This window comes from Lissotriton helveticus, chromosome 1_1 (genome assembly GCF_964261635.1).
Source record: "Lissotriton helveticus chromosome 1_1, aLisHel1.1, whole genome shotgun sequence".
Taxonomy (NCBI): Eukaryota; Metazoa; Chordata; class Amphibia; order Caudata; family Salamandridae; genus Lissotriton; species Lissotriton helveticus.
Genome location: NC_136057.1, coordinates 1,816,848,518 through 1,816,872,553, shown reverse-complemented (window position 1 = coordinate 1,816,872,553; position 24,036 = coordinate 1,816,848,518). Strand labels below are relative to the sequence as shown.

Here is a 24,036-nt window from a genome sequence, read left to right as displayed (position 1 = left end):
TTGCCAGTGTGTGGTACAAGTGTAATTCAGTTAGACTGGAGAAGTGGGTGTTGGTTTTAATGCTGGATTAGTGAGATGTCATCAGCCCATCCATCTGTGAAAGCAGCCTTTCGGAGTGAAACCTGCTTTCTTAAAGGAAAATAGATTATTTGCAGCTGTGTATTAATAATGCTGCTTGGAATTATTCTATACCCTGAAGTATTTGAATCTTTTATGCGTTTCATGTCATAGCTGCCATAAACCCTATTTTAAGATAATATATTTGAATCATTGTGCTGCAAAATGAAATAAATAATTTGTTCTCATTTCAAAACATAATTATCCCAGGAGGAGCTCCCAAGCCCTTCTGGAACTGGTGGGAGCCATGACTGCTGCAATATTGGGGTACTATTAAAGCATTCTATAGGATTGTTTCTGGTACTCACTTTTGCTGGAGAGACAAACAATTCTTCCACCAATCACGAAAATTGCTTTCTAAAGGACATTAAAAAAATTGTTTCTTCTATTAAGATTATGCAAGTGATGTCACTGTCTTCATTTGTAAATTACGTTTGAACCCTCTGCTGCCTTTTAACAGTGTGGATCTGGTGTTTTAACACCTGTCTCTTTGCCTTCTATCAGCGGAACCTGTAACTTTAAGAAACAAATCTTCACTTCCTGTATTAAATGCTGCCAGAAGAAGCTTTATTGATGGTTCTCCCAGTTCCACCCTTGGGGCCAGGTAATTTAATGTTTGCTTTTCTAATATTAAATTGTTTATTGCTAAACTTGTTTTCTATAACTTGTTCATGCTGTGCTTTTAAAGTACACCCAAAAGATAAAGAGCGAGTCATTTTTTCTGAAAGTTAAGATGGGGGTGTCTAGAGGCAGATTTCTGATCTAAACTTTTATGAAAATCCTTTGTTATCATATTAGATATATCAAATAGCAGTATACGTTGATGGTGGTGTGTGTTGACTTAATTTTTAGCACTTCGGGGTCCTTGAACCATTTATACATTTATAAGCTTGATTTAAGAAGATTTACACAAAAGAAAGTGTGAGCACTAGAATTATCATGTAACTTGATCCTAATCTAATAAAGGATTCCTTCATGTAAACATTGGAAATTTAGTCTTTTTAAATCACAAGATCACAAGCGGCCTAGCAGTTTGAATAACCAGACGTTTCTTTGTTACGAAATAGTAATGATGTCATTGTAATTGTCATACTTGGGACCTAATTTATCAATTTAATTTTTGAATGAAACTGTTTTGATTGTTTTTTTAATGAAAACAAACAAACAAAAACATCCATCAAAATAAAACTACCACAAATCCACTCACATATTGAATCTGACCTTTCATCAAGAGTGACATTGCTCCACACAGACTTTTTAAACATATGACAAGTGATTGAGATTTTGAGACTTCTGGTGGCCTTATGCCTGTAAAGTGCGCGTTACACTGTATTTACAAAACGTCATTAAACTGATATAGGTCAGTTAATAGCTAACCTGCTCACATGTGCATAACTTAGGTATAATTTAGACACCCATCTAGGTTTTCGTTTAAGTTTTATTTATAGGTGGTCGAAGGGATGTGTCAGAGGAGTGGCCAGGAAAATCATGTGCCAATGATTTAATCCCCTCTGAGGTGTAGCAGTATGAGTATTTACAAACGTTTGTAAGTACATTTGAAACATTTAAATGCACACTTATGTTACAACTTGAAGTTCATAGCAAATTGATGGAGCCATTATGGAAAGAATACGTATCAATCAAGCAAATTTTAATAGAGAAGTTGGAGGAAGAAAGATCACAGTAAGGAAAATACTTTTAAGAGAGATATGACTGAGCCCGGAGCGAGCCGAAGCAATACGGAAGAGGGTAGATCTCACGGAAGGCGATTGGTGGTGCTGGCGGAGCCTTACAGCGAGGTGAGGATACTGGGTGCGGCCTGACCCAAAGCCGAAGGTACGTATGTGACTCTGCCACTGTGGGGGGAGATTGAATCTCTCTTCCTAGCACCCTCAAACACTGTGGACCACTGCGACACATCTAAAACAAGCATTTACAATGCAATGGTTTTGCCTTTGTTAAAGTTAGAGCTATTGGCATAGCTCGACATTATTTTTATTTATGTTTTTTTTAACATAAATAAATGGCATTGTCAGGCCCTTGTCAATACATTGAGTTGCTCCCCCATCATTTAAAGCTGCCCTAGTAAGGGTGCTTGTTCTGGCGGAGCCCCAAACTCTGAATCCAAAGTGTAATGCGAGGGGGCACGCAGTTCGTTGCTTGTTAATCGCTACTAACATGAAGACGGATCTGTCTGCATGTTACCTGTTCTTTGCAGCAGGCATCTTAACCCTCAGTGCTGCATACCACGAATAGAAACTTCCAGAGTCAAAGTCTTTATTAGACAAGCCTCTGCTCTAGACAGGCGTAATGTTAATCACTGTTCCCTGAACATTGTTCCCCACAAATTTCTGGATATGGAAGTGGCAGCAGGGCCTTTTGTTCCCATATATAGTGGCAGAACAGGCACCCCCATGACAGATCAGTACACGGTGCGGTCGGTCCCCCCCAGAGCCGGTCCTGAGCTGAGCAGCAGCATGCGTGAAGCCAGGGCGTGTTCGGTCTCAACTGATAGGAATGTCACTTTCGTTATTTACTAGGCCTCAAGATTCCGTAGCGCTTTACATGAGCCCCGGTTGTGTTACATGCTGGGGGCCTTCTACGTTAGGCACTGGGGATAGTGATTTGACCATATTTTTTCTTTAGGGTGTCGGTGGCATCTGTGCATTTTTTCCCTTTGTCTGCGCTCTATAGTGGGAAACGGGTACTAACAACTGCCTCCTCATCTGCTTCCGAATCGCACATCTTTCACGCTATAGCGGTTTTTAAAATTCTGCCTTCTGTCCTCGTGCCCCTCCTATTCCCGCTTAAGCTATAGGAACTCCCAAACTGTCATTCAAGGCACAAACATTCACAAAGTATCATCATAGAAGTAATACAATAGAAACCAACGAACGGAAATGCGTTAATTTCCGTCTCTGAGCATGCTCTATTTAGGTCAGATGAAAGGCTTGTTTATATCAGGCAGCGCACTAAAACCACCTTTTTTCCACAGGGCACTTTAATCTTTTGTAGGCAGGGAGAGATTGCGATGCACTCAGAATCACCGGATGTTGCGCCGACTCTGCCCCTGGAGCCGAGAGTCAAGCATTGGCCTTGTGTTTCTAAAGCTCGGAGCGCTGCACGCAAGGCTATAACTTCTACCCCTTGGTCACCTTTCATCACGTGTAGAAACAATCTATTTCTACCTTTCATCACGTGCACTCCCTGACGACCAAAACCAAGCTAGTTGATTCTTTGCATGCTCTGTTGTCGTTTATGGCTTTGCAAGGTGCCGTTTCAGTGAATGCCTAAGCACACATTCTTCCGCCTTAGCCACCTGCACTGCAGTGGGGTTCTTAGGCATGCGAGGCTGTGAATAGTTTATTCAGAGGGAACAACTGTGGTGCAGTGCAACACTTGCTGCTTGCACAACTACGGGAAAGAGGCCAAGAGAGAAACCAACCTCATCTGGCCTTTGCGAGGGACGAAAGGGACAATGAAGGATATTTGCATGCAATGACATGAGTGGGGCAGTTGGAATCTGCGCAGAAGACCGCTGTGTGACACAGTTACCATTAACTTCGCTTTTCTTGTTCCCGACAGGAATTTAATGGCCTCAATGAGAAGGGGAAAAATTAAAGAATTTTCTTTGTTAAATGTTTAACTGCCTGGCTTGGTCCCTCTTTTGATGTTTACTTGAATGCCAGGTCAGCTGCCTAGAGGAAGATGTTGTCACACAGATTTGATAACGCCGAGGCACTCGTTTACAATTCAAACACTTCTTGAAAATTTGCCTCACATAACCACCTTATGCGCTCACTAAAGTAAGTCTGTGAGATATCTCGCAACTAGAACAGGAAATCTGAGTCACCGTAAGAGAAATAAGCGACACTTAAATGAAAGAGCACGAGCTTCCGAGAAATTAAATCTCCGTGTTTTATACACCAGTGTCGCGAATTAACAGAACATATTTACAAGCATTATTCTATTTCATGCTTTCCTAGTCCATTATCTGTTGCATTCAGTAGCGTCAGAGTGACACGATCCCGGAAAATAAGACATTCTTAAAACACCAGGGATATTCTGTCCTGCACCAGGGAAGCAATTAAATTAAAACTTCAAGCTGGCTATCAATATTTGCAAACGCTGGAGCCCTGCCAAGAACATAAAGGCAGATCATTGGAGGCTGGGGGGAGGAGTGCCGTGGCGGGCCCGGTGAACTCGGCTGCTTACAGACACGCTTAGGATCAAATCTCATCACAGATCTTCCTGGCCACAATAATTCCGAATTGCCTCGAACCTACTTGTGTACAGAGGCCTTTCAGGGGTCCTCTTAGAATACCAATGGCGGCAGCGACATTTAAGTAGCCTCTAGCTATTAGGAATAGCTGTAACTATTTCCGCACCATAACCTCACTCTCCCACACAGTTCTAGGAGAAAGTGGCATGCCACGCCGCCCCATCTCGCTCTTGGAGACCGTACCTTATCGCTGCGTTCGGCGCCGGCTGCCGGTGGCCTTCTCCTTCACATGCTGGCTGGGGAGCTGGGGGTCATGCCTGCCTCTCTCAACCTCGGCCTCCGTCCGACATGTTCCGACTTTCCCTGCCCCGGCAGGGGCCGGCTTTCCTCTGCTGGGCACTCTTCGATGGCGGCAAGACGGTAGATGGGGTAATTAAAACTGCATTCTTACACGGTTTTAGGGCAAAACCTCTTCCTCGGCCGGCGGTCGGCCGCCAAATGGCATAAACAAACCTCGATGAGCCCAAAAAAAAGCCCCGCCCACCGCCGCATGACGTGGCCAAAAGGGAAAAATTCTCGGGAACGCCCCCGAATCTGGTCCGGCCTTGACGGACAGATCCGGCTCCCAATGGCTAGCCTCCATTTATGGAGCTAGCCAATGGGAGCAGGGGACGAGTAGGGGGCGAGTCCCTGTTCCCCACTGTAAGACATAAGATTTTGCTAGCGCATGCGTACTTCGTACGCATTGCCAAGCAAAACCTAAAAAGGGGCTCCTTGAGAACAGTGAACTAAGTGAACAGCACCAAGGCATGGATGAGCGCCCACCTTAAATGTGAGACATTAAAGAAAGGGCCGCCTCTGCAGCTACAAGGTTGGGGTTGGGCCTTCTGATCGTGGCCGCAGCAGTGAGTTGGGAACGACTGCTGAGAGGACATGCACTGCTGATTGAACGCAGGGAAAGGTGCATATCCTTAGGCCAGGTGGGGTAGCAAGTCATCCCTGGGGGGAGAAACAATCACATTGCCCTGGCGGAGGGGCACTCTGTGTGGAGGGGATCTCAATATCAGGGATCGACATGGGCAAGGAAAGGCCCAGAAACCGGTCGGCCCAACAGCATCACTCAATATACCATCCTTAGACAACCCCCCCCGAATGTATGTTCTTTTTCCGCAGGTTCTTATTCCGCAGGGAATCACAACACGGTTGTTACAACGACTGTGTTGTGATTCCGCATACCATTACTCCGCAAGTCGGAACGACTTGCGGAGGGGGGGGGGCGCTGGATGTTGGAATAGTATAATTTACTATTACAACTCCAGTCTGTGCGGATACTAGGGAAGGTGTTGGATTTTAAATCCAACAACACCCCCCTCCGCAAGTCGTTGTTCCGACTTGCGGAGTAATGGTATGCGGAATCACAACGCGGTCGTTAAAATGACCGCGGGGAAATAGATTTGTGGTAAACGTTGTTTCCCCCCCAATTGGTTGACCAGACAAACTTGGGGAGCGGAGCGGGAGTCGGGGGGGGGGGAGCCCGGAACCCACAAGAGCAGAGCTAATGGCAGCCATCCAGGGCTCCAGGAAGGCACTGGAGGACCACATAGACACTGTCTCAATTGATGTTAACCTACTACGAGCCGACCTCCTGAAAGTGGCCGAAAAAATCACGAGCACTGAAGAGGACATAGTGGAGTTGAAAGGGGATGTGGTAGCGCTCAAACAACAAGTTGCACAGATACCCATGATCACGAGGGCCCTAGAGAGCCGTGCAAAAGATGCAGAGGGTACGGCCTGGCGCAGTAACATACATATGCTCGGCATACCTGAAAAAGCAGAGCAAGGAGCCGCTGAGGAATTCCTAGAACATTGGAACCGCATTCAACTACGACCCCAGGGATTGTCGGTCATGTTTGTGGTAGAGAGAGCCCATAGTGCTCTGGTCCCGCCTCTGCCCCCGGTGGCGCAGCCCCGAGCAATCAAGCCAAAATCCTCAACTACCAGGACAGAGGTTGCATCCTGCGGGCAGCCCAGGAGTACCAGAATCTCCAGTTCGAAAGCAATAAGGTTGCTGTGTACCCAGACTATACTAAGCAAGTCCAGGACTTCGAAAATCCTACCTAGGTGTTAAGCGCAAATTTCCGGAACTGAATATGCAATATATGCTTCTGTACCCTGTCAAACTGAAGGTGATACGGGGGGCAAGGCACACTTCTTTGACTCCCCAGAGGGTGTGTGGGAGTGGCTGGAGATCCAAGGAGATGGGCTGCCTCTCGGAGAGCCGCGGGCAGAGAAGAAGATGGGGAACAAGACCAGTCAAGGGCCCTAGGCAGCAAAAGGGTCAAATAGAAACACAGAACATGGCTGAGCCAACGCAGCGGAGGATCATGGTGGGTGAGGACGGATCACTTCAGCTGGACTTCCCTGAAGAGGAAGAAGTGGGAAATGATTCCCTGGGAGCCACTCCTACTGGGTTGGAAGTGGAGGCTCAGAATCTGGGACCGACATTAGACACTGTGCCTGAGACGCTGATGGAAGAGACTCCCAAGAGGGAGAGGGACCAGGGGACGAGTAAAAGTCAATGAGATTGCGGCCCAAACACTGCATAGATGTACGGTAAAACTGAATAACGATCTTGTTGATGTACTGAGAATTCAGCTGGATGCTCGCTCAGAGAGATGGGGTGGAGGTTGGGGTGCTTGCAGGAGTGACTAGAGGTAGCTAGGAATGTTGTGAAACTGATATTAGGTGTATAGGAAGGTTTGATCCCAGAATGGCAATTTGACTGCCGATAAGTAAGGGTGGGCGGACTGGGGACAAAAACTTTCTTGTTGCCCCTGTTGGGCAGATTGGGATGCTATGCACATCTTGGCATGAGCGGATGGTCGGCTGTATCGTCTGTGATGTTAGCTGAGTATTGTCCGTGGGTGGGGTAGTTTAAGTTCTTGTTTATGGATCAGTGTAAGTTCTGTTATGAGAATGGGCTGGTTGACTCACGAGAACAGTAATTCCAGGGACACAGTCAGGCAGAAAACACAAACAATTGAATATGGCACGGGAGGTAAAGGGTTGGGTACATGCACCAAACGACATAGAGTTCTTTTGTTTCTTAAAAGACACAATATAACGTTTGATTGCTTGCAGGAGACACATTTGGATGACATGGGGCAACAAGGTTAGTGAAAAAGTGGAGGGTTCAGGTGTTCCATTCCTCGTACTCCACCTACGCTAGGGGCACCCTGATCTGGGCGGCTCCTGGCACCCCATTTATGCTTCAGTATACGGAAGCCAATGTCGGGCCGCTATGTGCTCTTAAGGGGGAAGCTTGACGGCTAAGATATAACTATATTGAATACTTACGCCCCAAATACTGATGAGCCTGCCTTTATCATGACACTGCAGGATCAGATCACTGCCGGCCCAGACACTCCACTTATATGGTTGTGGGACTTCAATTGTGTCCTGGACCCTTACCTGGATCGACATCCCCCCAGATGGGGTACCAAACAGTGAATGACTAAACAGCTGCGGAAGGTAATACATGATCTGGGTTTAAGGGATGTCTGGCAAATCAACCACCCGACACGGAAGTTGTACAAGTGTTTCATGTCCACACATAACACACACAGTATGTTAGGCAGCATCTTAGCAACAGAATCTCCAGCCCTCCTAGCAGCAGAAATAACCCATTTAGCACAATTATTGTTGGCACATGCATCAGTGTGGTGCACAGTACAATGGGCTGTCAGGGAGCAGGATCCATGCTATTAGTGGCTACCATCGGATCTCTTTAAAGATTAGGTCGATAGAGAGTCGCTCTCGAAAACATTGACAGACTATATGTCCCTCAATTGGAACACCACAGATAATAGAGCTAATGAGTGGGACGCAATGAAGGCGGTGGTCGTGCGGGCAGGAATGGGACTAATGTATGGTGTACAGAGGCAATTGCAATGCGAGCTATGGGACAGGAAGGACTCATTAGCAGAACTCCAGTCGGGTATACAAGGGTCAGGGAGACACTCAGGAGCGAGAGCGTACATTGCGAGAGCTGGTTGCAGACACATGGGATAGGCTGGATAAATACACATTTACCAGGTATCGACAAAGACTGCATGCAGAGGGAGACAAGTCTGGCCGGCTGTTAGCATGGATACCTCGTAGGGAGCAGACACACCCATTGATCACATATATACATAACCAGTCGGGAGAAGTGGTATTCTCCGGAGTAGGTATATTGGAACAATTTCAGCAGCACCTTCAGAAGGTGTATACGACTTACCCGTCAGTCAGCGCTAAGTCCTATATTCCATTTCTGGAGGGCCTCCAATTGAGGAGGCTTCCTGAGGAATCCCGGTTAGAGCTGGAAGAGCAGATAACTGAACAAGAGATAGTGGAGGCAATAGCAGACATACCTAAAGCCAAGGCTTGGTGGGGGAGATGGGCTACCAATTCAATATTATCAGGCATACTCGGCAAAGCTAGTCCAACCACTACTACAGACATTCACTGAATCCTTCGAGAATGGGATACTGCCCCCAACGATGCGCAAGGGTGAAATTTGTATGCTTCCTAAACCGGGCGGAGACAGTCAGCACACTGTGGCGTAACGGCTGCTTACGATGATAAACACTGACATTAATTTTTTTTACAAGGTGCTGGCCAAAAGGCTGAGCCCACATATGGGGTATCTGGTTCACAAGGATCATTGCGGATTCATCCCGGGCTGTAGCAAGTCCATAAACATTTGGCGCATAGCACACGTAATTTACGAGATACTGGCAACCACAGAGGAGATGGCACTGGGTTCCATTCGATACCGTGGACTGGGAATACCTGCTGTAGGTATTGAGAATACTGGGGTTCAGACCACACTACTGTAAGTGGTTTAGAATACTGTATACGAAACTAAGTAATGTAATGTAATGTAGTTCAGTACTTGTAAAGCACAACTGTCACTCCGCGAGGAGTATCCTGGCGCTGTCTTAGAGTGAAGTGAGAGTGAGCCGTAAGGATACTAGATGTTGGAAAGACATAATTCAAGTGGAGCAGTGAAAACCCAGGTATTCAGGGCCTTCCTGAATTGAGTTTCTGCGTTGAATAGCCTTAAATGTGGTGGAAGTAAATTCCAGGCTTTAGTCCCAAGGTACGCCACTGTTTTTCCTCCTTTCAGTTTGTATCTAAAAGTAGGGGGTTTGAGCAGATTTGCTGAGGATGACCTGAGAGACCTAGCTGTAGTTTAAGGAGCAAATCATGCTGCGAGATACTTGGGTCACAGCTTAAGCCTGGCTCTATAGGTGATCAAGAGAATCTAAAAAGGACTCTCTTGTGCACCGGAAGCCAGTGAAGGCGTTATAATGCTGCAGATGCTGAGGATCTTCGTGGAAGATTAAGTACCAACCGTGCCGCTACATGTTGTACCACCTGTAGTTTCTTAAGAATTGCTTTGTTAGCTCTAGCGAGCAGGCTATTACAATAATCTAAACGCAAGAGGATCAGGGCCACCGCCACTGAGTTCCTTGCTGCCAATGGAAGAAAATTGAAAAAGAATGTCAGCGATTTAATGATACTAAAACATGTACCTGCTACCACTGTGGTACAAAAGGGGCTGGTGATGGACGGAGCATCTGAACCAATCAAACACTCACACCCAGTCAAAAGATCTGGGTTAGATCCATCACCGTTCTTTAGCCCACTCTGCCACCCCAATTCAGACATGGCTATATGCAAATCAGTCTGACCCTGTGCCTCATGGAAACAGTCCAGCGCGAACTGCCAAGCCATGCCATCCCTGGACCGGAAACAAGCTTCCGAGGACCGGTTTCTGGCATTACAGCCGTCTTCAGCCTGGCTTGCTTGAATCCAGTGGCAAAGTGAGCAAGGGACTCACGTCTGAGCATACCCTGCCACACTTATGGCGGCCAAAGCGGTACAAAAGGGGGTGGTGATGGACGGAGCATCTGAACCAATCAAACACTCACACCCAGTCAAAAGATCTGGGTTTGATCCATCACCGTTCTTTAGCCCACTCTGCCACCCCAGTTCAGACATGGCTATATGCAAATCAGTCTGACCCTGTGCCTCATAGGAACAGTCCAGCCCGAACTGCCAAGCCATGCCTTTCCTGGACCGGAAACAAGCTTCCGAGGACCGGTTTCTGGCATTACAGCCGTCTTCAGCCCGGCTTGCTTGAAGCTAGTGGCAAAGTGAGCAAGGGACTCACGTCTGAGCATACCCTGCCACACTTATGGCGGCCAAAGTGGTACAAAAGGGGGTGGTGATGGACAGAGCTTTGAACCAATCAAACACTCACACCCAGGTAAAGATCTGGGTTTGATCCATCACCGTTCTTTAGCCCACTCTGCCACCCCAGTTCAGACATGGCTATATGCAAATCAGTCTGACCCTGTGCCTCATGGGAACAGTCCAGCCCGAACTGCCAAGCCATGCCTTCCCTGGACCGGAAACAACCTTCCGAGGACCGGTTTCTGGCATTACAGCCGTCTGCAGCCCGGCTTGCTTGAATCCAGTGGCAAAGTGAGCAAGGGACTCACGTCTGAGCATACCCTGCCACACTTATGGCGGCCAAAGCGGTACAAAAGGGGGTGGTGATGGACGGAGCATCTGAACCAATCAAACACTCACACCCAGTCAAAAGATCTGGGTTTGATCCATCACCGTTCTTTAGCCCACTCTGCCACCCCAGTTCAGACATGGCTATATGCAAATCAGTCTAACCCTGTGCCTCATGGGAACAGTCCAGCCCGAACTGCCAAGCCATGCCTTCCCTGGACTGGAAACAAGCTCCCGAGGACCGGTTTCTGGCATTACAGCCGTCTTCAGCCCCGGTTTGCTTGAATCCAGTGGCAAAGTGAGCAAGGGACTCAGGTCTGAGCATACCCTGCCACACTTATGGCGGCCAAAGCGGTACAAAAGGGGGTGGTGATGGACGGAGCATCTAAACCAATCAAACACTCACACCCAGTCAAAAGATCTGGGTTTGATCCATCACCGTTCTTTAGCCCACTCTGCCACCCCAGTTCAGACATGGCTATATGCAAATCAGTCTGACCCTGTGCCTCATGGGAACAGTCCAGCCCGAACTGCCAAGCCATGTCTTCCCTGGACCGGAAACAAGCTTCCGAGGACCGGTTTCTGTCCATCACCACCCCCTTTTGTACCCCTGCTACCGCTGTGGCATGAGGGAGAAAGGAGAGTGTAGCATCAAACTGTACTCCCAAATTCTTTGCCACCTTGACCACCTCTGGTGGAGGGGTAGTCCTCTCAGGCCACTACTTGTCAGGCTGAAAAAGAACATCCTTCCTCACTGGGAGTATTTCTGTTTTGTCTGAATTACAGTTAAGGTGGTTGTTCCTCATCCACTGGAGGACCGCCGCTAGACCACTTTTAAAATTCGATTCAGCATCTACGGTGGTGTTGTCTACAGAAAGGATCATTTGGGTGTCGTCTGCATATGAAGTGACTTCTATCCCAAATTATCCAATCAGAGAGATAAGCGGAGTCACGTAAATATTAAACAACAATGGGCTCAATGAAGAGCCCTGTCGGACACCTATTGTTATGTTCCGCTCTGCTGAAAGGAATGTTCCCAACATAACCGCTTGTCTGCGGTTAGTGAGAAAAGATCTGATCCATTCCAGCACCTTGCCTGAGATGCCGCTGCGTTCGAGACGCCCCAAAAAGATGTTATGTGAAATCGTACAGATCGCAGCAGACAAGTCTAGAAGGATCAAAACCGCTTTCCTACCTTTGTCGGCAATCATTTTTAAGGTATCAGTTATCTCTAAGAGAGCGGATTCTGTAGAGTGCTTTGGGCGGAAACCCGACTGTTGCAGGTGAAGAATATTATGGCCTTCAATGAATTTAGTTAATTCATTCTGGACGAATTTCTCTGTTATTTTACCTAAAAAGGGAAGCAGAGAAATGGGACGGAGGTTTGACAATACCGAATGGTCAATACTTTGTTTCTTTTTTAACGGTTTGACCAGTGCAAGCTTCCACTCGTCTGGAACCACCCCTATTTCTAAGGAGGAGTAAACTATGCGATTTACAATGGGATTAACCGTATCTATACATTTTTGAAGAACCACCGGGTGCAGGCATCCTGCGGTGACCCAGATTGACATCTTCCTATGACCTCCCGTGTCTGCTCCAATGAAATAGGATCAAAGACTCGAAGAGAGCCGACCTTATCCCCTAGAACTTGGTCTGCGATACCATCCTGGTCAGTGACATAAGTGAGTGGAAATTCTCCTTTAATCTTTTGAATTTTTTCCTCAAAAAATGCTGACTTGTCATCACACAATTTTTGTGAGGCAGGAAGCTCTTTCAGTTGCCCTTTAGGGTTGGTAAAGGACTTAACAACTGAAAAGATAGCTTTTTGATCCCGATTGGCTTCCTGTATTTTATTTGTAAAGTATTCTTTTTTCGCCAATTTGATCTGCTGGTGATAGAGCTTTCTACTCTTTTTGAACACCATTTTTTGTTCGGTCTTGTACATTTTTCTCCATTGTCGTTCTTGTTGCTTACATAGCAAATGTGCTTGTGCCAACATAGGCGTATACCAGGGAGCCTTCTGAGTTTTTACTTTTATGTGCTTGCCTGGTTTCTCTGGCGGAGAAAGTTTGTCACATATCTTGGTTATCCAAGAGTGAAACAGGCGAGAATCCGATTCTGTACTTCCGGTAAGTTCAGGGGTATTGGCCTGAGCACACGTTACTAGTTTGGGATTCGCAGCTAATTGTGCCCAAAGGCGCCCTCAATGGTGTTCGGGGGCTGACTTATACGGATGGATCTTCTGAGGGATTCTGAGTGTGAGGGCGACGAAGAAGTGGTCAGACCATAACTGTGGGGACGGGGTACAACACAGTTAGTCCAGGCAAATTAGAACAGACCCCATCCAGGGTATTACCCGCCTGGTGCGTTGGACCCTCCACCAGTTCATGCAGTGAAAGGATTTCTATTGTTTGAAGAAAATGATCTGTATTAGGCTCAGTTTTGCCTTCTAAGCGAAGGTTAAAATCGCCTAACAGAGTGACGTTGGCATATTTAAGTAAAAAATGACTCAAGGTCTCCCCCAGTGAGTCCAAAAAGGAAGTGCTCTGACCCAGAGAACGGTAAAGCAGGGCTCCTGAGAATGATAAGGCTGTATTAAGTGTAAGACAAAAGCTGTGACTTTCTGCTCCCTCAATGGTGTCCAAATCAAAGTACTTACACGTGAATGTGCCTCGTAGAATGATGGCCAATCCTCCACCTCTACCTCCTTCTGTCTTTTCTATGGATAGCATAATCGGGTGGGAGAGCCACAGCAACATCTGGACTACACCAATCTTTTAGCCAGGTTTCAGTGACAAATAACAGGTCCAGCTCTTAATCTGTAATTAAGTCCCTGACATCTTGGCTATGCTTACTCATGGATCTGGCATTGATAAGGCATTGATAAATATCAGGATCCGACTAAGTCAGACTAGATCTGCTTGGTGGTTACTTGGGCAAGGCACGCGGCAGGGATGCCCCCTGTCCCCATTGCTTTTTGCACCGGCCATAGAGCCCATGGCGGTGTGGGCCAGACGAGATCTTGACCGTTGGGGAATAGGAATAGGGAATGGTACTCACCTCGTCTCACTATATGCGGATGATGCACTGTTTTATTCCGAAACTCCTGCAGCTGTTGGGTCACTTTGCAATATATTCGGGCTTGCGTCTTAACAGGCAAAAGTCTTTGGTGTTCCCTCTAGCAGGGCTGAAGGTACATAGCACAGAGGTATTGCCCAGATTAGGGTTGACATGGGAGATGGACCACTTCAGGTATCTGGGAATACAGGTTACACACAGGGATACACAAGTGCTCCATTTGGCCATGGCTAAGGTACTTAAGTCCCTGAAGCATTCAGTAGTATTCTGGAACATTCTGCCTCTGTCCTTAATGGGCAGAATAGCCGTGGCAAAAATGGTGGTGCTGCCTCGATGTCTGTACTCCCTGCAAAACTCACAGTGCAATATCCCCATGAGAGTATTCAGACAATTGAAATCAATCTTGATATCCCTTTTCTGGGTGGGGAAACTCAGCAGAGTAGCCCTACAGGTCCTCTCCAAGTGCTACGAAGAGGGGGGGGGCTGGAGGCACCCAGGTTGGACCTCTATTACTATGGAGCTCACCTTCAACACGCTGCACAGTGGTTAGATGAGGGAAAAAACTGGGAGAAGCGGCTACTCAGCGGTCAGGTGCAGCTGGAGAACCTGCCCATTATATTGAAGGAGGGGGCAGGTGCACGTGCAAATCTACCATACATCGTCAAACAAACAGCATTAATATGGCAAAAGTTCATGGAACGGGTACCCAGGCATGCACTGTTTTACCGTGAGTTGAACATTTGGCAATTGGCCCCAGTGCGAACTATGGTAGAGAACATGTTCTTCCAGGCTTGGAGGGAGGGCGCATGTGTGGTCCTGATAGATTTATACACAAACGACACCTTCATCACATTTGAACAGGCGCGTGAAGGGTTTAATCTGGGATAGAGGCTGGTGGAACTGGTCAGGGTTATACGGCCACATATCCAAACGTGCATCAGACGGCTGAGACTGTGGACACATTGCTTACATTCGGTAGTGGGCGCAGGCTGGTATCACTGCTATATAAAGGTATGAGGGCAGATTCAGGATCCCTAGCATTAAGGCATGGGATACATGGAACGAAGATCTACAGTCTCCGTTGACAGAAAAAAGCTGGGTCAGGGCATGCACATTAACATTTAAAGTATCCTGCAATGCGCGCCTTAAACTGATGCATTATAACTTTTTGCAGAAGGCGTACATAACCCCTGTGAGGCTCAATCGCATAGATCCGGCTCGTCTCCATGAATATCCTAGATGTAACAGGACTCAGGCAGGGTTTTTGCACCTGGCGTGGCAGTGTCCAGAGGTTCAGCAGTATTGGGAAAGTGTGATAGCGAGGGTGCGCAAGGTTGTGGGTTTACCAGATGAGGCTAAACCAGAGCACTGCATCTTGGGGCTGATCCCGAAACCCAAGAAACATAAAATGGCTTATAAATTGCTACAATTTACCTTAGTACAGTTGCGCTCTATAAATTCTTAAAATAATAAAATAAATAGTACTGGCCAAACGGAAGGTTGCCATATGCTGGATGAACAGACGAGCCACAACATTAGAGAGCTGGATAAGGGATGTAGGTGAATGATCTCTTGAAGAAGAATTGCATATGAAAGCCTGTAGAAATGACGAAAAACTAGCCGAGGACATTGCACTCTGGAGAGAATTATGCATGGAGCTTCTAAACCCAATGGGAAATGGAAATGGTCTCAATGATACCTCTGATAGCAACAGAAAAATGTAAAGTCGAGATTTGTGTGATACGATAAATATGTATGACGTTACTCTCACATTATGTTGTAGATAAATGTGCACTATTGCTGTGACATTGGATTTTGCCACTAAATGGAAACAACTGGATGGAGATATGTTGAAGACCTTGTACAACCGCCTTGTTACTGTTTGAAAAATTTAATAAATATCGTTTTTTTAAAAAAAAGAGAGACATGAAACGTTTTCTGAAGTTAATAAAAAATGTATCGAACTATGTGACTCAACGGCACCAATAACCGCATTATGTATTGCTATACATCTTTCTTGGTAAACCATGTAAATCATGAATATAGACATTTCTAAAAAAAAGAAATTGTCCAATTTCTTAAATCACAACTGGCCTGTTTTACTAATTGCATGAAATGTGCCAACTTTGTGCAAGGAAATGAGGTGCAAGCCTGTGTCTTTCTAGTGCATCTAATACACCATCACTCATAAGTTACACCAGTTATGAAGATACATTTAATTACACATTTAATTAATACTCCCACCACGTGTACCTTACAAATGGATGTAGATATAACTTTATTTCATTTATTGCCATAATAGTCCATACACTCAATGGATTTCAAAATGGAGAACAGTAGAGGTTCTATTCAGGTGCAAAACCCAGTTACATTTTATTTTGATGTAAACATTTACATCAAATAGTGTTTAAGCTTTATAGCTAAGGTCATCAAAAGTGATTAATGATCCTTGACAAAAATATCAATAACTGTTAACATACTTTGTTGATCACATTAATCACTGTTAATGTTCTGCTTTGCAATTAAGGGCCTGCACAGGTGTGGTCACCTAACAAGAAGTACAATAAAAAATATTACCACCTGCCTTATGGTATTATCATCCATGTTCCTAACCTCATTAAACAAAAGGCAAACAAACAAGCATAATGTGTCTACCCTTGTCCGAGAATGCAAGCAAAGAAAACTAGTGTGTACCAGCATTTTAAGCAGTGCGAATGACTGAGCCAATCTCAGCATTCCATACAGGCTGTCACATAGTATTATTATGAGGTGTAGAATTAGTAGTCTTCATAGTAGTAGTAGTATTTTTTTATTAATTTTTTTATTGTTAATAATGTTACTGTTATTAGTAGAAGTAGTAGCATGAGCAAATATACTTTGTCGATGGATAAGGATTCCTCTTCCGAGCTTCAAACATCTAAGCCTAAGTATGTATAGTATTTTATCAATTAACAATAGTTGGGCACTATTGTTTTTTTTATTATATAAAATAATTGAAAATTATATTACTACCTACCTAAGTATTACTCTTCATGTCCCACTGACATCAAAATAGCTGAGGAGAACATGTGTCAACTTAAACTATGTTTTCGATTGGGCTGTATTCAGTCTGGAAAAATAAACCGCACATGGTATAAGTTTAAAAAAAAAGAATTCCAGTTAGTGTCAAAGAAAACATATCTTTATATGACTAAAATAGTCATGAAACTTGCTGTATGTCTTGTAGGCTGGTTAGATGCTGTAATGAGGAAGAAAATGTAACCTTCAGTTAAATGTCTACACCAGAAAACCAAATCAACGAAATTATGGATCTGGGACGAAAGCAGAAGCATAGCATGAGAATATTTCTAAAACTTATAGCTCCACCCTTCTGAATAAGTTTTGGATTATTTAGTAGAAGTTAGATAATCATGATTTTCAATTGGTTTCTTAATAAAACATGTTCATTACTGTTGATATTTGTTGCTAGAAGTGTATTATTGATACGCTTTACTAGTCAGGGTTGATCACGGTTTATACCATGGTTACAAAATCCAAAAGTGCGACATACAGGTCCCCAAAACGTTTTCCTTTTTTGCACTTGGTTTTTGGACTTGACCTAGAATTTAGGCTTATGCATGTCTCATCTAGCACACTCTTCTCTTTGAATGATAAACCTCTCTCTCCTGTTCACTGTACACTTAGGGGCCGATTACGATGTCAGTCGTAAAGCCTCTGACCTGGAGGCTTTACGACTGACATCTTCAGTTTCAACTCCGACCGGCTGATTACGATATAGTCGGTCAGAATTGAAACCAGACCGTTTTTCCAGCTGACTTTCGATGGGCTCGAAGACTGTTTTTCCATCTGGCTTTCGATGAGCTCGAAGAGCCCATCGGACAGTAGGAACCGGCCCATAATCCATATGGATGGGGGATTACGCAGTGCGGGCTACAATACACGGTTTCCGTCAGGGTTTCCATGCCGGACTTTCTGACATGGAAAGCCTGTCGAAAAGCGTGTTTGGGGGCCCGTAAGAGGGCCCACTTTCCCTTGAGGTGCCTGCCACAGGGTGCAGGGATTAACACAACCTCACATTTCCCTATGGGAGCATATACTACGGCCGGTTTACAGGCGTAACACATGCTCCCCTAGGGAAATGTGGGAATGCACCCGCACAATGCACCCTCCAAACAAAGAGTGAAAAAAGGTGATATTAGCGTTCAAGCACTGAGTAGGTCAAAAATCAGATGAAGGGCTTGTTTAAGCTCTTGACAGTTTCAGGGCGAAGGCTCTGCGCCACTGTGCTTTCCCTAAATTAATGATTTCTTGTACTTTGGTATAAATGCAACTTTAGTTATTGCTATTTACTCATTAGTAAAATGCCGTTCTTGTGCTGAAAGTTTTCTTGTTGTATACCATCCCTTCACTTAATTGTAAGAAAACTGAGCCATATTGTCCTGCAACAATTTCAGAATACACCTTGGGCTATCTTATTAGTTAGATAAATTTTTTAAATTACTTTTTATACTTCTTTCTTCACCAAATGCCATGAGCCACATGTTAGCCAGCTTAATGAAATAACATGCTTTTTTGTTTTACAGTTTGGATAATGCTGCATTTTCACCCTCTCACCCTGTGCTTCCAGTGAGATGCATACCACACCCAAATGAGTCCCCTTCTCTAGGTAAGACTTGTATGTTGTTTTTTTGTACAGTTGAGAAATGTATATAATGTAGTATTTGCAACCCATAAGTTACTGCAGAGTCTGTTTTAAAAAGAATGAGTGAATGGCTCCTGCCTTAAAATCACTTGGATTCAAGATTGATCTGAATCCACACTCAATCTTATGCGCCACTACAGCATGGAATGCCTTGACCGCTGGAGTTAATGACACATAACTTGCTCCTTCAGGAAGCAACTCAAAAAGCTAATTTGTATTACAGATTATAAAATGACCTTCAGCAAGATCCCTGGTGATTATTCAGCTCCCAACAAATTTCTGCTTACCCCTGAATTGTTGATCCTTTTGCTAGAATTCATAACTCCTAGCTCCAGCCTATGCATTTCATCTATTGTTTTCAGGTGAAATGCAGTAATACCTCTTGTCCCAGGTGTGGTGCATAAGAATATTAAATACATAAAATGATATTAATAAGGTAACTTTTCATTGATTGTTTTCACATGACGTTGACAGAGTAATAGATTACCACATTATTTATGCACATCACTTTTCAAGTGCTAAATAGTAAATTAAATTTTCACACAGCTAGAAAATTAAAAGAAGGTGCTAAGGATCAAAGATAAAGTATTCACTTCCTGATTCCCAGCTCTTGGCATGCCTCTGTCGACATCCTCTTGCCAAGTACACCAATTTCACTAGTACAACACATCTGTGCATGCTGCTATGCCATTCAATAACTGTTGGTGCTATCGGTGACATACATTGTTTAATAATTTTGCTTTTGGCAATAAGCCATCTCATTTTCGTGAACCTGAAGAAACCACCCTATTGCATTTTCCCCGATTACGTTTGTTTAGGTGATACATTTCTGGTGCCTGTGTATTTGGTCAGGATTCTTGCAATATTGGACCAGTATCTCTGTATTATTGTACATGGCCAAGTTACATGGAAGAAATCACCTCTGTCTGTTTGACACCTTTGACATGGTGGGGTGGTGCGCCTGCTGTTTTTCAAAGCTGCTCTAATATGCAGTAGATTTTGTGAATGAATTTAAATTGGCTAAGTCTAAGTTTGGAAGATATCGTAGTGGACGAGCTGTCATTTTGGTTTCTCACCAGTCCCTCCCTTGCTGACCAGAGGGCCACCATCATTTCCAGTGCATTATTAGGGCTCAGTGTATCTGTGGAACTTATTTTACTCCTTTAATAAGAAGCATAATGATCTTGCCCTCCAGTGGGTTATATTAAGAGACCCTATCGGTCCCAATTACATTACATGAAAATACATGCCTTAGCTGCAGATATTTTTACATTTGTGTATGTAGCTATATTTCTTCAGCTGAAATGTTGACCATCATTGTAAAGATGTTTTGTGAGAAATTGGGGTTTTGATTGAGGGTGGTGATGAACTGTCTGAAGCAACAACCACACTTCCTGTCATGGTGAACCACAAAAGTCACTAAAATAAACAGTGCTTAACACTCTGTTAGCTTGACACAAAAGCAGTCAGGCTTAACTTAGAGGCAATGTGTAAAATATTTATGCTGCCCACAAACAGTAATAAAGGTAAAACACAACACAAGAAAAATCCCACACCAACTTAGAAAAATAGAGTAAAATGTAATAAACTATTTGACATCAAAACAACATAAATCTAATCAGTAGGACAGGAATTATGAATTGTTAAAGGTGTTAGTGCAGTCTAGCACCTAAAAGCTCAAACCCCCAAATGGAAACATCAAGTCATGCGAGACCGCAGAAAGTTGAAAGGTATGGCCGACTGCGATAGAGCGCGGTTCGGATACAAGAAGTGGATTGGGCCTAGTCTTGCCTGACCTTTGTAGATTTTTTGAGCAAAAAATGTCTCACATGGTAAAGTTCAGCGGTACAAGGCAGCTGGCTGTGTCCGAAGATGAGGGTTATTCGGGGGGAGGGAGAGGGGAGGGGGGTTATGGAAGTTGAAAGTCTCGAGCGAGATGAAGCTGTAGGTTGTAGCCGTCGAGAGCTCCACTGGGCTGGATAACACTTCTGCGAGGAGCCGCTGGACACGCTTTGCTGCTGCTACGTATTGGGAGCTGCTGTGAAGTCAGGCGGACCGGCGATGCACCTTGGACGGATTGGTGAGCAGGTTGGTCCCAATCTCCTCTTGGTTTTCAGAGCACTTTTTGGCTGAAATTGTTTTAAGTCCGAAGTTTTGGATTTGAGCTATCTGGATACCTTTGGCCCCATTTCCAAGGGTCCAGAACTGAAGGCGCACCACTTGGAGGGTCAGAACTCACTCAGGCTGGGTCCACGATCGGGTTCAAGATGGTTGGAGCTTTTTCTGTCCCTGAGGCTTAGATCAGGAGGCCAGCCAACTAGTCTTTGGACTCACTCTGAAAGTCCTGGGTTCAAGCATAAAAACAACTCTGAAGCAGTAGGGCAGTCCTCTGAGGGCACAAGGCAGGCTTCAGGCAGCAGGGCTCTCCTTTTAGTGCAGCAAGGCAGTACTTTCAATTCCACAGCGGAACGCAGGCAGCAGGGCAGTCCTCTGTGAGTCCTCCAGGGATCCATAAGTGAACTGAAGAGTGGGTCTGAGGGTACACATTTTGATAACTGGTGCCTGCTTTGAAGGGGAAGAAGCTTCTGGGGTTCCTACTACCACCCCAGCACACACCCCCTGCGCACCCACCACCCTCCCCCCACCAGAAGTGTCTGGAACCTCTTGCCTCCTTTCCCTAGTCCCAGTATGTCTTGGGGCACAAAAGGCTATTGTGAAGTCCTTATGTGTGGGCTAAGGCAGCTATTCCCCCTATAGTGTGACTGTCTGGGAGGAATACACAAAGGCCAACTGCCAACTAAACTTAGTATTGTGAAACGGAAAACAGGCTGCAGGCACCAAATGGTTAGGGCAGAAAAATGCCAACTTTCTAAAACTTGCATTTTCAGAATTGTAACTTGAAATCCGACTTTACCATAAAAGAGGGTTTTAAATTATGATTCCGTAGACACCAAACATGGTACTTCCACATGCTTCCAAACAAAAGTTATCACTCATTAAATGTAATAAGATAACCCAGTGTTCTACTAAGGGAGAGCTAGGCCTCAAAACAATGAAAAACAAATGTGTACATTTTTCACTCCCAGGACAGGTAAACTTAAAAAAAGTACATCTCCAATTTTTTTAATACAATGCAACTCTGCCCTCAAGGCTATTTAGAGTCTACCTTAGGGGTGATATATATGTATTAAAAAAGGAGTTTTAGGCCTGGCAAGAGGTTTTTTTTGCCAGGTCGAATTGGCTGTTTAAAGCTGTTCACATGCTGCAGTGGCAAGCCTGAGACATGTTTTAAGGGGCTACGTAAGTGGATGTCACTACAAGAGCTGCAGGCCCACTAGTTGTATTAATATTACCAGCCCAGAGTGTGTGGTGTACCACTTTATTAGGGACCTAGAAGTGAATTAAATATGCCATTCAGGCGTAAGCCAATTTTACCTACAACTTATAAAAACAAATTCAGCAAACAGGAAGGGAGAAGGCAAAACGTTTGGGGGAAGATTGCCCTAAGGCTGACAGGTCTAACATGTTTGGTTTAAAAATTAAGCTGCTATGCAAAAATTAAAGATAACTTTAGTTACCCAAAATAGACAAAAAGACAAAAAGATCATCAGGATTTGAATCATACATTCAAAAGCTTGCAAATATTAAAACCCATGAGTTAGTATACTAAACTTCTATTTAGTGTTCCTGAGGTAAAACCTTTAAACTTTACAGGATTTCCATCACGGTTGGACGTTACCTCCCACAGCATTACCATATGTTTTTGCCTATTTTCCCAGGTAGAGCACCCCTTGCCTTTTGCCATTTTGTTTCTGTGCTGTAATGCGGTTTTATGAAATTACAGATACAATAAATCCACATAACCAAGAGTTGTTTTCTTACGACATTTAAAATAAGCATAAACTTTAATATGTACAGTTATCTAGTGCACACATTTATCACTTCCTTTGCGCACCAAATGAGCACTTGTGTGTCCTACCCGAACGTCATTCCTTGAACCCATGTATTGTGCCAACTTGAACTCTTATTTTCCAAAACTGAACCCTTTTATCAGCCCACCATGAAGGCATGTATGCACTGTGGAGATACCAGAATGTGGAATTAAACTTCTGTGATTGACACACTGCACAATGCTCTAGACATACTACATCACAGTTACAATCGTTGTGGCAAATATGCAAAGTGTTTCATTCAAAAGATTCTAGTGTTGCTATTCAGAAAGTAGGCATATGCTCCCATGCTTGATCATGTCAGAGTCAGGGGCTTATTTCATTTTCAGAATCGGATGAAAAACAAATATGGCAGATTGGAAGCATTCAAAACAGAAGACCAAATATATTATCTGACAGGTTCGAATTCAAAAGATGCCAAAATCATTCTCTATATTACAGCATAGCAATTCTGAACAACATTATAAATGGAGGCGGCAAAGGCAAATGTTGGGGGTGCTGATACCGCTCTTATTCTGGCTGAGATGGTGAGACTGAAGAAGTAAGTCAAGGGAGAGCTTAAATGTTAGACTGTTTTGTTTTCTTAGGTCCGTTTCAGGTGGTCTCTGGCAGTAGTTGATTGAAGATATAGACAGGCCTTGGTTCTGACAAGGTACTTTATCTTTGGGTTCAATTTAAAATGAATTAAAGATTGCAGAATATTGACAAAAAAGGTTGTATAAATGGCACAGTTCATATAAATTCTATCATACCGCTATGATTCTGTTAAGATTTCATCAATTGTCGGTGTCAACAGGGGTAGTATTTAGGATGCAGCAGCAGTGCACAGCGATATTTAAGTAAGTATATGGAATTTAAAAGAATGGATTGCTCAACTGGATACTCTCAACAGCAGTAGACCAAACCAAATCACTGGGAATCAATCTTGAAAGACAGCTGAGCATGAGAACACAGCAACTGACATGACAGCAAAACGTGCCCTATGCAATCTCATCAAAAAATCATCAAAAAATCAAACCCTTCATACCACAAAAATGTCACCCAAGCTTCGGTGAAACCTAGACTGGACTATGGGAATGTGACTCACACCGGGGCTCCATAAAAGCATACAGCCTCTAAGATAGCAACACGCAACATAGCAGCCAAGCTTTTTTTCTGAGAGAAATGCTATGACCGCATCACCCCTACTCTCTCATGACTTAAATGTCTCCCTTTTAAAGCAAGATGCATCCTCAAAATAACCTGCATAGCACACAAGACTCTTCAGCTAGATATCCCAAAATATGAATCAGAAAGAAACCACACATTCAGGAGCACTGATCCACTGCTTCTAGACCCAACACAATTTAAAAAAGAAAGATCTTGTGCACACTAAGTCACAGAAAATGCACCAA

General features: G+C 44.4%; 1 protein-coding gene across 4 annotated transcripts in view; it reads left to right on the top strand.

Moving 5' to 3' along the window:
* Window positions 1–24,036, top strand: part of CAMSAP2 (calmodulin regulated spectrin associated protein family member 2) — a 563,571-nt gene that overhangs the window by 433,567 nt on the left and 105,968 nt on the right. For all 4 annotated transcript variants that reach the window (XM_078640959.1, XM_078640956.1, XM_078640954.1 and 1 more), the window contains 2 exons: window positions 622–721; window positions 18,574–18,656. In XM_078640959.1, the coding sequence (XP_078497085.1) occupies window positions 622–721; window positions 18,574–18,656 (183 nt within the window). The remainder of the gene's footprint in view (window positions 1–621; window positions 722–18,573; window positions 18,657–24,036) is intronic.